This window comes from Acipenser ruthenus, chromosome 22 (genome assembly GCF_902713425.1).
Source record: "Acipenser ruthenus chromosome 22, fAciRut3.2 maternal haplotype, whole genome shotgun sequence".
In the NCBI taxonomy this organism is placed as follows: domain Eukaryota; kingdom Metazoa; phylum Chordata; class Actinopteri; order Acipenseriformes; family Acipenseridae; genus Acipenser; species Acipenser ruthenus.
The window spans coordinates 13,852,546-13,868,130 of record NC_081210.1 but is presented as its reverse complement, the minus strand read 5'-3'; the positions used below and the strand labels follow the sequence as shown (position 1 = coordinate 13,868,130).

The following is a 15,585-nucleotide window of genomic DNA, read 5'->3' as shown; positions in this document are numbered from 1 at the left end:
GAGATTTCACCATGTAGTGTATGAGATTTCACTATATATAGTGTATGAGATTTCACCATGTAGTGTATGAGATTTCACCATGTAGTGTATGCGATTTCACCATGTAGTGTATGCAATTTCACCATGTAGTGTATGAGATTTCAGTGTGTAGTGTATGCGATTTCACCATGTAGTGTATGAGATTTCACCATGTAGTGTATGAAATTTCACCATGTAGTGTATGCAATTTCACCATGTAGTGTATGAGATTTCACCGTGTAGTGTATGCGATTTCACCATGTAGTGTATGCGATTTCACCATGTAGTGTATGAGATTTCACCATGTAGTGTATGCGATTTCACCATGTAGTGTATGCGATTTCACCATGTAGTGTATGCGATTTCACCATGTAGTGTATGAGATTTCACCATGTAGTGTATGCGATTTCACTATATATAGTGTATGAGATTTCACCATGTAGTGTATGCGATTTCACCGTGTAGTGTATGAGATTTCAGTGTGTAGTGTATGCGATTTCACCGTGTAGTGTATGAGATTTCACCATGTAGTGTATGAGATTTCAGTGTGTAGTGTATGCGATTTCACCATGTAGTGTATGCGATTTCACTATATAGTGTATGAGATTTCAGTGTGAAGTGTATGAGGTGTCAGTTTGAATTATGTCCCTAACGGCGCCTCATATATAGTGAAATGAATATAACGTATAGTGAAATGAATATAACATGTGGCAAAATGAATGGGTATATCACATACTGAAATGAATGGGTATATCACATACTGAAATGAATGGGTATATCACATACTGAAATGAATGGGTATATCACATACTGAAATGAATGGGTATATCACATACTGAAATGAATGGGTATATCACATACTGAAATGAATGGGTATATCACATACTGAAATGAATGGGTATATCACATACTGAAATGAATGGGTATATCACATACTGAAATGAATGGGTATATCACATACTGAAATGAATGGGTATATCACATACTGAAATGAATATGACATATAATGAAATAAATATGGCATATACTGAAATGAATATATCAGCTTTTTCTGTGGATATGTCGGCTTTTTCTGTGGATATGTCGGCTTTTTCTGTGGATATGTCAGCTTTTTCTGTGAGTAACATACATGACATTATCGGCCACAGCTCGCCTATTTAACTGTGGCATTTACTGTCTCAGTTCGTTGAAAGAGAGAGAACAGACAGATATAAGTGAGAATAGGTTAATGTTCACAGGACAGGTAGGAGATTATCTATTTTAAAAACGATTGTTTTATTATATGACTGTATACCTCAAATTAATACATACAATGTACTCATGAGCCTATGTGCAATAATTAAACTACACATGTTATTTGGGTAGCAGACGTTTTCCTTTGTTTTTTGTCTTGCTAAATTGCATTTCTTGTTGCACATTTTTAATTTAACAAATTGATGTTGTTTGGAAGGCATCGCTGTATTTGTATTTTTGTGTCGTATTTGTAAAAGGAGATTTGAAAAAAAAAAGCTGAGGTCTACACCAAGGCAGTAGCCTTTTTGTAAAGGAGGGCTATATAAAATTCTATAAAATGAACATAACATTTTAAAATGATTCCAATAATTTATTGATGTACAAACATTAACTTTTCTTATAAACTTGAATTTGCTGTAGCCCGTGGTTTGAAAAGAGTAAATACAGTATTGAAAATCGTGCTCGAAATGTTAAAATTTGAAGCGGGTAGTGAGACCTGTGTGAAGCGAGCAACAGTTACTGGCAACATTATGCAACTTCCGGTGAGAGGGTCGAAAGCGTATTTCAAAATAAAAGTCCCAAATAATTTGCTAAAAAAATGCCTTACTGTCTTTATCTTTATTTTTGTTTATATTGCTTATTGTATTTATATTTGTTTACATTGCTTATTATATTTATATTTGTTTATGTTGCTTATTTTATTTAGATTTGTTTATATTTCTATTCTATTATATATTTTGTATGTAAAAATCTGTTGTGTATATTTCATACATTCCTGAAAAAATTAAGGATTGTAACTCAGTAAAAGGGGGGTTAAATGTAATGAACAGACTCATAGTGAATAGAAAATGAGGTTGGTTGTGCCAGACTTACGTCACTGCTATTGTTGCTGGGGTTTTAGTAGTGCCCGGGTGCTGAAAACATGACATTTTGGCATTCCAATGGACATGTGAACCTTGGAATTCAGTTGATGATGTAGTTTGAATGTCAATGATATCTCTTTGGAAAATAACCAACATCGAGTCAAGATTTGTTTTAATTTATATAAATTTAATTTAATTGATGTTTTTAATGTATACTTGTTTTAACTAATATAAATTTAATTTAAAATTAGAAATATTCTCCACAGTACTGGGGGGAGAAAAAAAACCCTGTTTTAACAGGGGGAAATCTCCAGAAGTCCACGACTAGTGGGAACTGCCCCCTTCTAAGGGCATGCTACAAAAAAGACTACGCTACAGTACTACAAACGACTAGGTTGTAAACAGCTAGGCTATAAAAAACATTTAAAAATATAAAGGACAATGTTTGCTGTAAAATAAAAGAGGACAGTCCAATCTTAACCTGCCTCCTCCAGCCCTTGCAGTGGAAGAGACCTGAAAAAAGAAACAAAATCAACAATCAAGAATGGAATATAAAACGCAATGTAAGTATGCAGAAAATTAAAAAAAACTATAAATTATTCTGTAATTTAATATTTATAGTCTTTACTTTCAATATTTAAGTTTTAACGAACAAACGAACGATAGCCTGTGGAGATTCTGAGTACAACTCTGACTTCGTTTAAAAAAAAAAAAAAATTATAATATTGGAAATAATTATGGATTTAATTAATAAAAAAATAAAAACAACTGAAAAAATGACCGCATTTAATGTTGTCAAGTGGATGAGAATCTTTATAACTTATTTTTGTTCATTCAGATTTACAGAAATCAAGATCATTACAGTAATTCTGATGCTACAATTTCTCTCATTTGTTCAGGGGTCTTAACAAGGTGGTTACCACCAAACAACATTGTTTTGGCAAATAAACAGACATAAAGTCCACAACTACTACCATCTGTTTGTTTGGGGAAATGTGGACAACTATGTGAGTACTCAACTGGAAAATGTATTTTACACATTAGACCTGTCAGGCACAAATACTGTACAGTGAGAAATAATTGCAGACGACAAATTATTTTTTTTAGCTGCTTTTCATACATTTTAAACGAATCCATCAAAAAAGTATGTAATATTATGGAATTTGACGAATCATTGGTCCTGTTCATTTTTATAACGATCATGGCCCAATGTGAGGAATGTATATTTACAGGAATAAGTACTATGTTGTAACACCACCAATTTCTTTTACAGTTAGGTAATGGAGGCAACACTGTAATGTTTTCACAGTACAGGCTATTCAATTCTTGACTAACAAAAGTAGAAGAGACTGCCAATGCATTCATTTCTGGTGATTTACAGACTAATAAACTAAGGCATGAATCGATTATTACATCATTTAACCAGTTTCCAGCTCCCTGGAGTAACCTCAAGTCATCAGTTGTTATGTTTAATAGGAGCGGTGCATTGGCAGAGGTATTTTTATATTCTACATTTTTTTATAATTGCAATCTGATGAACACAAATGGTTTATTATGTTATTTTCTCTTAGTTTTTTTGAAAAAATGCTGTCATATGCACAAACGAGAAATGAACAATTTGAAATCATTTTCTGAATAATTTCGAAACTATGCTCAATGTTTACCGCATTGTTACAGTACCATTTCTGGTTGTCATTTTTCCTAAAAAAGATTACATATGGATACGATTTCATTAAAATCATTAAAGATGGCATATTATATGTATGTATTTTAAATACAGATTGAAGGCAAACTACTTCATCAACACGTGAAGGTCCAGTGCTACACAGTGCCAACAGTGACAGTGGTAGATGTGTAATGTTCCAGTTTTTAATAAAACTGTTACTGTCACTATTTCCACAGTGTTTGCAAACCATATCTGTAATGTTAGAGCATTTGGAAAAAAATGTTTTTTCAAAGCCATCTCTAGATATTTCCACTGTGTTAATCATGCTTATTATGCTACATTTTTTATTCATGTATGTTTGTCTTTCTCCACACTTGCAAACAAATGTGAGCAATAGTTTAACATAAAGAAGATCGTCGGCGAGGAAATGGGCAGAAAGATTGATATTTAAAAAATCTTTAATTAAGTGAACGGTATTAGAAAACACGTGCTTGATGTTTGAATGAGGATGTGTGGAGATTGACTTTATTTTGTCCACATTCAAAAGAATGTTCTTGAAAGTAATATTATTAGGATATTTGGAATGTGCATGCAGTAAACTAATGTAAGATTGTTGCATTGCCGCTGTACAGTTAAGAAGATCCAATACGATTTTAAACTTAGACCCGCTTCCCATGCTTATTAAAAGTTGAGTTTTACAAATAGTCAAGTCATTATCATTGAGTGATTGATCTCTGACCTGTAGTGTGGTGTTGTTTTTGTCACAGCTTGCATAATGGGGGCTGTTTTTATTCCCAGATAATTCAATACTTGTATCTTTTATAATGTTTGTCTTTTCAAAAAAGTAATATACTCCTGTAATGGAAGTTTTCAAACACCCTTGAACCTAAGTTTGGTAAGGAGTCACCCTTCCTGGTTCTTTATCCCAGCCTGCGTGTTGACTCAATGAGGAGACGTTGTAGTTCAATCAAAAGCTTTTAATGAGTTTGCAAACTGGTGTGCTCAACAAAGCAACGTGGACTCTGTTAGCAATCAGCAAAGACACACACCGAGCTAATTTTAAATGCAGCTTATATAGTTTTCTGAAACATCATACAAGAAGGAAATTAAACAGTGTAACCATATAAGGATTAGTTTTAAGGCTTAAAGGAAGTAAAGGCCATTTAGGGCCGCAGTCACAAGAAAATTGATTCCATTTCTTAGAATCAGAAAAAAACAGTCATAAGACAAATGCACGCTAGACATGACAGCTAAAATTAGTTTACTGGTTGCTCCTTGTTACCCACAAAGGTTGTTTACTTTAGATTCTCATTGGTTCGTCTGAATAGAGAGGTTAATAATAAGTCTCTAATTGGTTGTTGCTACTCCTGTCGGTGGGGGCAGTTCAGGCAGACTTTCTAGAAGCTTCTCAACAGTTACATGTGGCGCTGTGCCAAAAGGAAACTTATGTCTGTCATACCTCTAAAAGTATATAAAATATAAAAGAGAAATAAACATACACAAACTACCCTTTCTATCTTATTTCAGTTCCCAGTATCCTAGAGATACCGGGCAGGGCTAGTTCTTACCCTCATTGTTCCATCTATAAGCTCTTTGTAGTGTTAATGCTGTGTCTAGCTTTATTGAGTTATTTAATGCCATTTAGGCAATACCTTATAAGAAAATAATCCACTACACTCCGCAAGTTTCTTCTTGGTTACAAGAAGGTAATGCATCAACAACATTTAAATCATTGGCAATTTTTTTGGAATTATTGTTTTTCATTAATACTAACCAATAATGACCCCCCACGGGTGACTGATTTCCCTGCATGGCAGATAATGGAATTCAGATTGTACTGTCTCTGTTTTCCATCACACATTTTTAAATAAACTGTATGTGAGGAAGATACTTGTGTGCGCAAAACAACGTTATGCTGTGCTCTAGGTAGTGAAATTACAAGTATATCTGGGCAGGTGATACACAAAATCTGTCTTTTAACTTGACTCCTGCAGAACACACACTTTTGTGGGGCTTCTCCATCTATGAATTCAGCATTCAACACTTTTTCAACAGTAGTTGGAACTTCAGTTAACATTACATTTATTATAGAAGTAAACTCATTGTTAAAAGTCACTACTGTATTACCACACGTCACACAAGTATCAATGTGTCTTGCTTCTACCTGTGTACAGAAGTTTACATTTCTTACCCATTTTAAAAATGGTATAATTAAATCGATAGGATCATTTTCTCTGTTAAACTCAAGGTGGGGAATTACCTTGCTTATTTCTTTTAATGAAGTGCCTATAACAGTCTTGGGAAAAATGCACCCTGGATTATGCACTGCTGTAGTTAGTAAACTAACTAATCCATTGGTTATAGATGTTCTTTTTTGTATTTCTGATTCAGGGAATGATTTCAAGTTGTTATTTAAAATTGTAATGTTTAGAAAACACTGCATAACAGTTAAACCAACAATTGAGAAATGTATTCTCAAAAGTACAAATTCTTGTACTTTTATCCATACTTAAATGATTTTGTGGATCATTTCAAGACTGTCAGTGAGGTGTTCATGGTCAGATCTATTAATACTAACACTACACATTAATTGTGATTTGTTTAGATCTGTAGGTGAGCTTTTAAAACACTCCCTCTGTTCAGGAAGCATAGCATTCCACTCAGCTGAACTCACAGAAATGGAATCATTTGTATTTTTCTTAAACTTGTGTGGTTTAAACAAAGTAGCATATTCTAAAAATGGCAAGTTTTTTTCTATCTTCTCTTTTGCATTTAGATTAAATATTGTTGACTTTCGACAGAGGTTTTTGAAATGTATTTGTAAGGTGTTTGGGAACTTTCTTCTTCTTATTCCATGGTTCTTCTGGTTCTTTAGAAACAATTCTATTCTTATGCATTTTTAGTCTTACTTTGTCACATAGGTCTCTCTCTCTAGCCTTATATAGTACATATAATTTCTCTATACATTCATCTATTCTAAGTTTTTCATCATTAAAGTATAAAACTTTTATGTTTTTAAAACTAGCTTCACAAACTGAAGTTGTCTTGTTATTTAAACGTTTGGGAGTTACATAAGATTTACAATATCTTTCTAAATTTCCAGACATTAAATCAGACCATATAGGAATAACTGGAAGAAAATAACCAAACAACCTCTCTAAAAGTATTGGGCCATAATCTGCATTAGGTGCTAATGATTTATAAGTAGCAGCCATTGCCTTTGCCGTAAGCTTTATTTTTTCAAAGTGACTAAAAAATGGGGATTTTACTAAACTATCATTATATGAATACTCCTCGTCTAATGCTTCACTTGTTTCTTCTTCAAATATATGTTCATTGTTAATATTTTGCAATCTATGTTTCAAATGTGACAGTGATTCATTTACTAAATCACTGCTGTTTTTGGTCCCTAATATTATACATACCTCATAAAATACATCACTGACTTCCTCAGGAGTTTTAGAATTTAGGAAAAGGCTAAAAATATACATTCCAACTTTGTATCTTTCATCTTTCCCACTGTACTGCTTTTTACAGATTTCACTGGCTTGCTTCATTAAATGCCCTTTACAGGATCTAATGATGCAGAACTTTAAATCTGTAACCTCAGCTACACCATTTATAATGCCCCAACAACATTGCAAATAGCTTTCCATAGATTCAGAGTTAAAAACTCACAGGGATGCCTGAAGCAAAACTATGGACCTATCGCTATTAATTTGAACAGGAAGAGTGTTATGTTTGAAATTTTTTCTCTCATAATCACGAATAGCTGTAAGAAGGTGCTCAACTGCACTGTGTGTGTGCTCTTCACTGATCATAAATGCCACAGGAGCTGACACTAGAGGTGGTGTTGGACCACACACAGAAATTTCATAATATAGTATTCTTTTTCTAGTGTATTGGGATTTTATAAAACCTCCTGTGGCATCCCAAAAAGCAGGACTGCAACATGTCAGATCATGCCAAAGCCGTATTCCTCCTTCTGTGAAACATATCACTTTCAGGGGAACTGTCTGTATAATACGGATAAACCCTTTCAAGCATGTGCTGTTATTATCCTGGTCTTCAAGTAATTGTTTAAGCATCTGGAGTGCTATAATTTCATCTTTATCTATAAATGTATTGATATGGTGCTCAGATTTAATTTTTCTAAGAACAGAAGTGCTGGAGCCAACCCCTGTTCTATTATAAGCAGCTAATGACTTGGGATCTTTATTACCCAATATTTCATTATATAATTTATAGGGTTTAACATACATTAATTCTCCAGCCAATTGCTCCCTCTCAGGCCCTCTGAATGGTCTGGCTTTCAAAGATTTACCTGAATGGAGTATTTGACCAGCATATGACACGTTAAAATCAATGCTGTCGCGCTTCTCTAAAGTAATTTCAAATGCAAGTTTCATGAGCACAATATCCATTTATTTTTAAAAATGTTTTTTTTAAATGTTTTTTACAGATGTACTGAAACAATGGTTTTTAAATGATATTACACAGTAAGGATTGGAATCTTTCATTTTATTTGCAAATGTGCTTTCCCATGAATATTTCTGGAAATATCTCCCACATTTTAACTCAAGGAGCCGAGATCAATCTGCCATTGATAAATGGAATGTACCTGATGGCAGAACTGAACATGTAAAATCACCAAATGTTGCCTTTTGTGATAAAATACAATGTAAAGTATCTTGACTAAAAACAGTTTCTTCAGTTGAAGAATCCTCCACAGATTCCACAGTATATTGCTCACATGTTGGTGTCATGTGTTGTGTATCCACATTTAAATTTGTTTCACTTATATTTTTAAAGAAATCAAGTGCAATACACAGATCTGTTTGTGTTCCTTTGTTACAAGAACATATATTAACAGTTGTATTCATAGTATCACAAAAGGCAACATTTGTTTCACTTATGTTTTTAAAACAGTCGTAGTACCTTTAGCTGGCATGTGTCTGAGTTACAGACAAAGCCCATGGAGTCAATATCTGCACCACTATGATTGGGAATGCCAACACATTCAAAATGATACCATTCATGGCAGATATCGCAGGCTAGCATAGGCCTTTTCCTTTTATTTGGGGATTTACAAATACAGAAAGTTTTTGTTTTCTAAGAATAATGTTCTGTGACCCACTGTTGTTTATCATGTTTAACATTTTCTATTAGTTTCCTTTTTACTCCCCTAAATGACTTACCTTGTTCTTCACTATATTCTGTTGTACAATGTACTAGTGTCTCTGTGTTTGAATTTATTAATCCTGTTTTTAAATAATCAATTTGTTCTACCAGTTGGTGTATGTTGTTCCTGTTTTGTTTCCAAATATTATAAAGAAGTAAATTACTTCTTTTGGCTGCATTGGGACGTGTGTGAGGCCAATTAAGTAACGCAGCAACCTCCCCCCAAAATTGAAATGTGTTTGTTTTTTTATTGCTTTGTTTAACATCATGAATGGCATTTGCAATTACTGTATAATCTAATGGATTTGCTTTTTTTCCTTTATATTTTTTGTGTTTGGTTGGGGTTGGACTTCCTCCCTTAAGTTTAGTAATACTCTGTGTAATATTTAGTGTATTCATCACACCTGTAGTCCTACCTCCCTCCTTCACCACATCTGGAGTATTACCTCCCTCCTTCATCACACCTGTAGTCCTACCTCCCTCCTTCACACCTGTAGTCCTACCTCCCTCCTTCCCTACACCTGTAGTCCTACCTCCCTCCTTCACACCTGTAGTCCTACCTCCCTCCTTCATCACACCTGGAGTATTACCTCCCTCCTTCACCACACCTGTAGTCCTACCTCCCTCCTTCACACCTGTAGTCCTACCTCCCTCCTTCATCACACCTGGAGTATTACCTCCCTCCTTCACCACACCTGTAGTCCTACCTCCCTCCTTCACCACACCTGTAGTCCTACCTCCCTCCTTCATCACACCTGTAGTCTTACTTCCGTGCTTCACACCTGTAGTCTTACCTCCCTCCTTCACCTGAACTGTAGTCCTACCTACCTCTTTCTCCATCACCTCACCTGTAATCATCCCTGCTTCCTTATTCGACACCTCTTCTTTTCTAAGACCTTTCACCGTTACCTCACCTTGCTGTCTCACTGACATATCTGCTGTTTTAGGACCTTTCCTCACCCTCACCTCACCTGCACTCTGGTCTTGCTGCCTGGCTGTTACTGCCTCACTGATAGGTGACCTACTTAGCTTTAATGTTTTCCCCTTTCGCTTCCCTGCCTTCTCAGTAACAGCTCCTGACCCTAGCCCCTCACTCCGAACCACTCCATACGCCTTTGGGTAGCACAGCACCGAAGACTCATGGACGTGGTACACACTACCACCACTCAAGCCCTAAAATTAAATGACAGGTTTTTTTTTTATATTATACAATCCACATAAATGTAACATTGAGGAAATGTAATTCAGATAATAGCACCGAACTGACGATCACTCAGATTGTTTTGCATTTTTTATTGTCTAATGCCAAAGAACATCAAATTTTTATTATTATTATTTATTTCTTAGCAGACTCCCTTATCCAGGGCGACTTACAATGGTTACAAGATATCACATTATACATATATCACATATATTAATTTTTTCTTTACATACAATTACCCATTTATACAGTTGGGTTTTTACTGGAGCAATCTAGGTAAAGTACCTTGCTCAAGGGTACAGCAGCAGCGTCCCCCACCTGGGATTGAACCCATGACCCTCCAGTCAAGAGTCCAGAGCCCTAACCACTACTCCACAGCTGCCACATTAAAACAACACAAATTAAGTTTTAATACTTACAGACATCATCCCCAAGAATAGCTCCTCCGCTGCCTTCTTGGTGGTACCGTGCTTCACCTCTGCCCACTCGAAAGGATCAGCGCTGCTGACTACTGGTGCTGACCCTCTCACAACCACACATGGAGTGAGGCCAGATTTCTTGCTCTGCAAAACTGTTGTTGCTGGTTTGGTCTCTTGTGCAGCAAACTGTTGCTGGTAAGCTGCACACCACATGAGCTGTGCAAGGAGAGGCATGCCACAGTCATCACTAAGAAGTACACCATCGAAGTGTTCGGATATTGAGAGGTATCGGACCTTCATTCGGGCTGCACAGCGATGGTATTCCTGATGCAACAGATCTTGAAGGCCAAGGTCAACAGTAAGCCAGGTTGGAAAATCTAATACTACGACCTACCAACAAGGAGGTTAAACAGGATTACAATAACATACAAGGAATAAAAAAATCCCTATTGCTTTCAGTTACAATCGTTATTCTTTTTTTTTTTTTTTTTTGAGTGACAATTACATTTCACCCCCCTTTTACTGAGTACAATCCTTATTTTTTTCAGGAATGGCTGAAATACACAACCTACCAGCCAAAATGTCATGTTTTCAGCACCCGGGCACTACTAAAACCCCAGCAAAAATAGCAGTGACGTAAATCTGGCACAACCAACCCTATATTGCAGTTGTTACATTACATTACCTTATTCCACCTATGCTGTGCCGAGTGGATAAGGGTAGCAAATTCCTTCCCAGCTTGCTCAATGGTGTTGAGTATTACCAGGGGCTAAAATAACCACTAAATCTGGTTCTTCAGGTAATGTTTCTCTCAGAATGTCCTTCCTCAATATTGCTGCACAGGCACCAGGAGTGGAACTGAAACCAAATCTCAGGTTGCCAAGTGGCATTGTCACAAAACCATCGGCCAGGCTTCTGAGATGTGAGTCGCCAAATACCATCACAAACTAAAAAGAGATATATACACATAGATAATACATTATTGCAATGTATTTCTGAAGGTATGTAAATCACATAGATTATTTTCGTGTTTTCATTTGAACAGCTATATTGTATGTTTATACTCATTCACAACATACCTTAGTATGTGTTAACAGAATCCTCTAAGACACAACTTATTTCCATTAGTATGGGGGCATACACCAGCAGTCATTAAAGGAACAAACTTGAATGAGATGGTTTAAAAAAACATCAATACTAAAAAAAGATTACCTTTTTATTTGCTCCAGCATCACCAGCAAAAATGGTTTTGTGCTGGTACCCAGTGCATGATGTGGACCACTTTCTTGATCTGTGGCGTGAACCACTGCCGTATAATGCAGAATCCATTGCTGCACAACAATACAATAAGTTACTACATTATTTTCTGAGATTATTTAAGTGAATGCACATTTAATAACAAAGGACCCATCAAAACATTTTATAACTTTTTTCTATTTCTGTATTTCTCTATTCTTTCTATTCTGTATTCTGCTTGCAAAGTGCTTTTGGCTGTACACATTGATTGCACTATACAACTAAAGATTACTATTACATTGTTTAAGGCAGTGATTCCCAAATTATTGTTATTTCAGAAGTAGACTATCTCCTTCCTACAGAGCAAAATCAATTAATAAATAAAAAATTACCTGGTGTTGAAGTGAAGTCTTGGGCTATGTTAATATATATTAAGCCTAATAAATAATCATTTATCGTCTTGCATTTATATCGTCTTGCATTTATAATAATCTGCTTAGACAGGACAGACTAATATCTAACACTCTTAAGTCACATCAATTGCTAGTCGTTTAAATCCAATGTAACCGTATGGCGGGTCTGTCTGCTTAAATAGCACCTCTAGACATTCTAAAAGTCACTTCGGAAAATCTCAACTCCAATAAGCCAGTGTAAGAAAAAGTGTAACCTTAGACTTCTGACTAAAATTTAGTAACCTTTGAAAATTTACCCATTTGAGTCTTGTGGTTCACGTTAGTTTAGTATATGCAATATGGACTATAATTAGCTGCAGCAGCAATATTCCCTTTTCTTTCCATCTACGTTATCCTCAGAAGTATTCGAACCCTATATACATGCATGTGTAATCTTTCTCTTTTTCAGCTTTGCGCAATGATGAGTACTTTCTTGCTGGTGTGGCTGTTTCACTATCATTAGTGAATGGTGGGCCTGCATCAAATTTCATCTCTCCAGTTTTATACCATGCTCTCACATGTGGTTAAAAAATTCTACCTTGCATTACATGATCTTGGAAATGTGGAAGCAAAAGAGATGCTGCAAAAAGTTTGACATATTTTGCTTTTTATCATTGCACAGTGTAACCAAGTTCCTGCATACGTGTTTATTTATTTCCATGTTTTTAATATTTCTTTTGCCTTGAGATAATCTTTGAATTAAGATTTATTTTAGATGTTCAGCATTTTATTTTAGAAATGCCTTTTTGCTTAATTCTCAATTGTAGGGCCAAGAAGGCCACTTACCACATTGAAGGACATAACGCAGTCTTCACCTTAGGATTTACACTAAATGACTAATAAACTAATTTTTTAGTAATTTGTTTTTAATGTAGATTATGAATGCTTCCTCTGTTGATGCTTCGAGAAGAAGTGTATGAAAACAGCACGCTCCTTCATCTTGCTCGCTGCATCCGTGTAATACAATCAGTTGAAGACAAACACCAGCTGACACGACTTGCATTGGTATTTACTAGACAGAACAATGCATTCCCAGAAAAGGTAAATTCTGACACATTTATATAATGTAATTTATGGAGTTTTCTATGCAAGTAAGTCACTTTTAATAAAGGTTTTAGCCAAATGTCTACATATTTTAGGTACATTTTGGTAAAGGTAAAATTGTAAATGTATTATAATGAAATATTTACAAGACTAAAATGTATTAATGATTATATTTGTATGCAGTATTTTTGAAAGTTTAAAGAGGGACTGAAGACACAAGGTGTGCTTGATGCAATGACTTTGCATTCTGAAATGTTCAAGAATGCATTCATCTGGAAGAAGGTAGCGATGACTTCAGAAATTATGGCCAGTTTCTTCCAAATCACCTACAGTCCACTGGGCAGCAATGGGAGAATGCTTCAAGAGAGACTTATTGGCTACTGGCGAGATTTTCTACAGGATTGTGAAGGTTGGTTTTGGAGGGGGTAAAGTGGCGCTGATATGACAGATAGTCCGTGATGTCTTGTCGGTACAGTTCTGTGATTGCAGCCTACCATAGCACAAGCAGGCATGTTTCAAGTTGGGAGCTCTATTCCAATAAACTGATGACCGATAGATCTATGCTTGTCTTTTGGTGCTTTTGGCTACAAAATAATCTGTCAAACTAGAAAAATATAGGCCTGATGATAGCTTCTAAAACATTTGGAATTGCACAAGCTGCATTGTAATTGATGCTAGCTAGCACCTCTGGCAAATCATGAACTAGCATGTGGAATGTCTGATTGGTTAAAAAAAAATAATGGCTGCGCAAATGAAAGTGAAGCATTTCCTCAATATTTACACATTCAAGACCGAATATCTTTCATATAAGTGAGTTCTAACATCTATAATTGGGGGAAAAAAAATCAGAAAATATCGCTTAATGTGCATACTATAAAATGTATGTTTTGTTTATTTTATTATTGTTTCAGAGGAGGAATGCAGCACCCATCTACCAGATGTTCTGTCTTTCGTGATTCCTCCACTTGGTTTTGATCCTCAGCCTTCAATTGAGTTTATCCAAAGTAAGGATGGGAATGATGAGCTTTCCAAGTACCCAGAGGCAAATGTGTGCCAATGTGCTAAGACTACCTTTTTCGAAAAGCTATGAACAGTTCAAAACTAACATGGACTTTGGTATTCAGATCTCTCCAGGATTTGGTCGTGCTTCATTTTGGTGTTGGTTTTATGTAGACTTTGTACTTTTACAGTTGGTTTCACCAGTGTGCTGTACTTTTATTATTCTCATTGAATACTATCTTGTTTGTTTAATAATGTGAAAAGCAGCACACTTAATGAAAAGTACTAGGCCTATTATGTTTTTATTTAGTTTTTCTGAATATTCTAAAACCAATGCTGATGTTAGGTGGAAGACTGAGAATTAAAATTTTTTACAAAAGGGTTCAGATTTAAGGAATTATATTCACAAGATGAACAGTGAATGTGTTCTTTAAGTAGATTTTGTGGGGCCTGTTTGACTTATATAAACATCTTCATGAAATTGTAACTATTGCAACTGTATGAAGATCCTGGAATGTTTGGTATTATTTCACTTTTCGGAGTGCATTGTTGAATTTAAAAATAAAAAATTCCACCAGTCCCATAGAGAGAGTTTGTTTCCATCCCTCTTCTACATATTTCTTCAAGCATGGATAGCAAAGATGGGTCTGTTCTTTGACAATTGTAACATGCAATAAGCATTGCAATTAAAATCTCTAATTGGCCTTCAAGTTTTCTGTGTAGATGTTCCATAAAATTAAGATCAGAGCCATGGCAAAAAGAAAAGACCTGTAGTAAGTTCAATATTTAGTTGAATTAGCAATGTTCCCACAAAGGTAGTGAAAATAAACCTCTTCTCCTGTGTACAAGTAGTTTTATTCCACTGTTTATTTGCAGTATAAACACATAGAAATGCTGTTCCAAATCAATTTGTATATCTAATCTGTAATTAGCCATGTGACTTTGTATACATTATATGCATTTCAGTATATAGCATATTCATTTCAGTATGTGATATATACCCATTTTGGCATATGCCATATTCATTTCACTATGTGCCATATTCATTTCACTATGTGCCATATTCATTTCACTATACGTTATATTCATTTCACTATACGTTATATTCATTTCACTATACGTTATATTCATTTCACTATACGTTATATTCAGAAAGCTGTAATTTTGAATTGAACGGCCTCTCATAGATCTCTCGCGCTTTTTTGGTCATTTCAGTTCTGCTTCCACGTTTACATGAGAGTTTATTTTAGAGAGAGAATATTGGGGATTTCCA

General features: G+C 35.2%; 1 protein-coding gene across 1 annotated transcript; it reads right to left on the bottom strand.

Moving 5' to 3' along the window:
- Positions 1 to 2,323: 2,323 nt before the first annotated feature.
- LOC131699526 (uncharacterized) lies at positions 2,324 to 14,391 on the bottom strand. Its single transcript, XM_058996606.1, has 4 exons — positions 11,794 to 14,391; positions 11,331 to 11,528; positions 10,582 to 10,971; positions 2,324 to 2,627 (listed from the first exon to the last, which is right to left on the bottom strand). Exons 1-4 carry the CDS (start codon positions 11,908 to 11,910, stop codon positions 2,538 to 2,540), a joined length of 795 nt encoding a protein of 264 aa, XP_058852589.1. The 5' UTR covers positions 11,911 to 14,391; the 3' UTR covers positions 2,324 to 2,537.
- Positions 14,392 to 15,585: the final 1,194 nt, after the last annotated feature.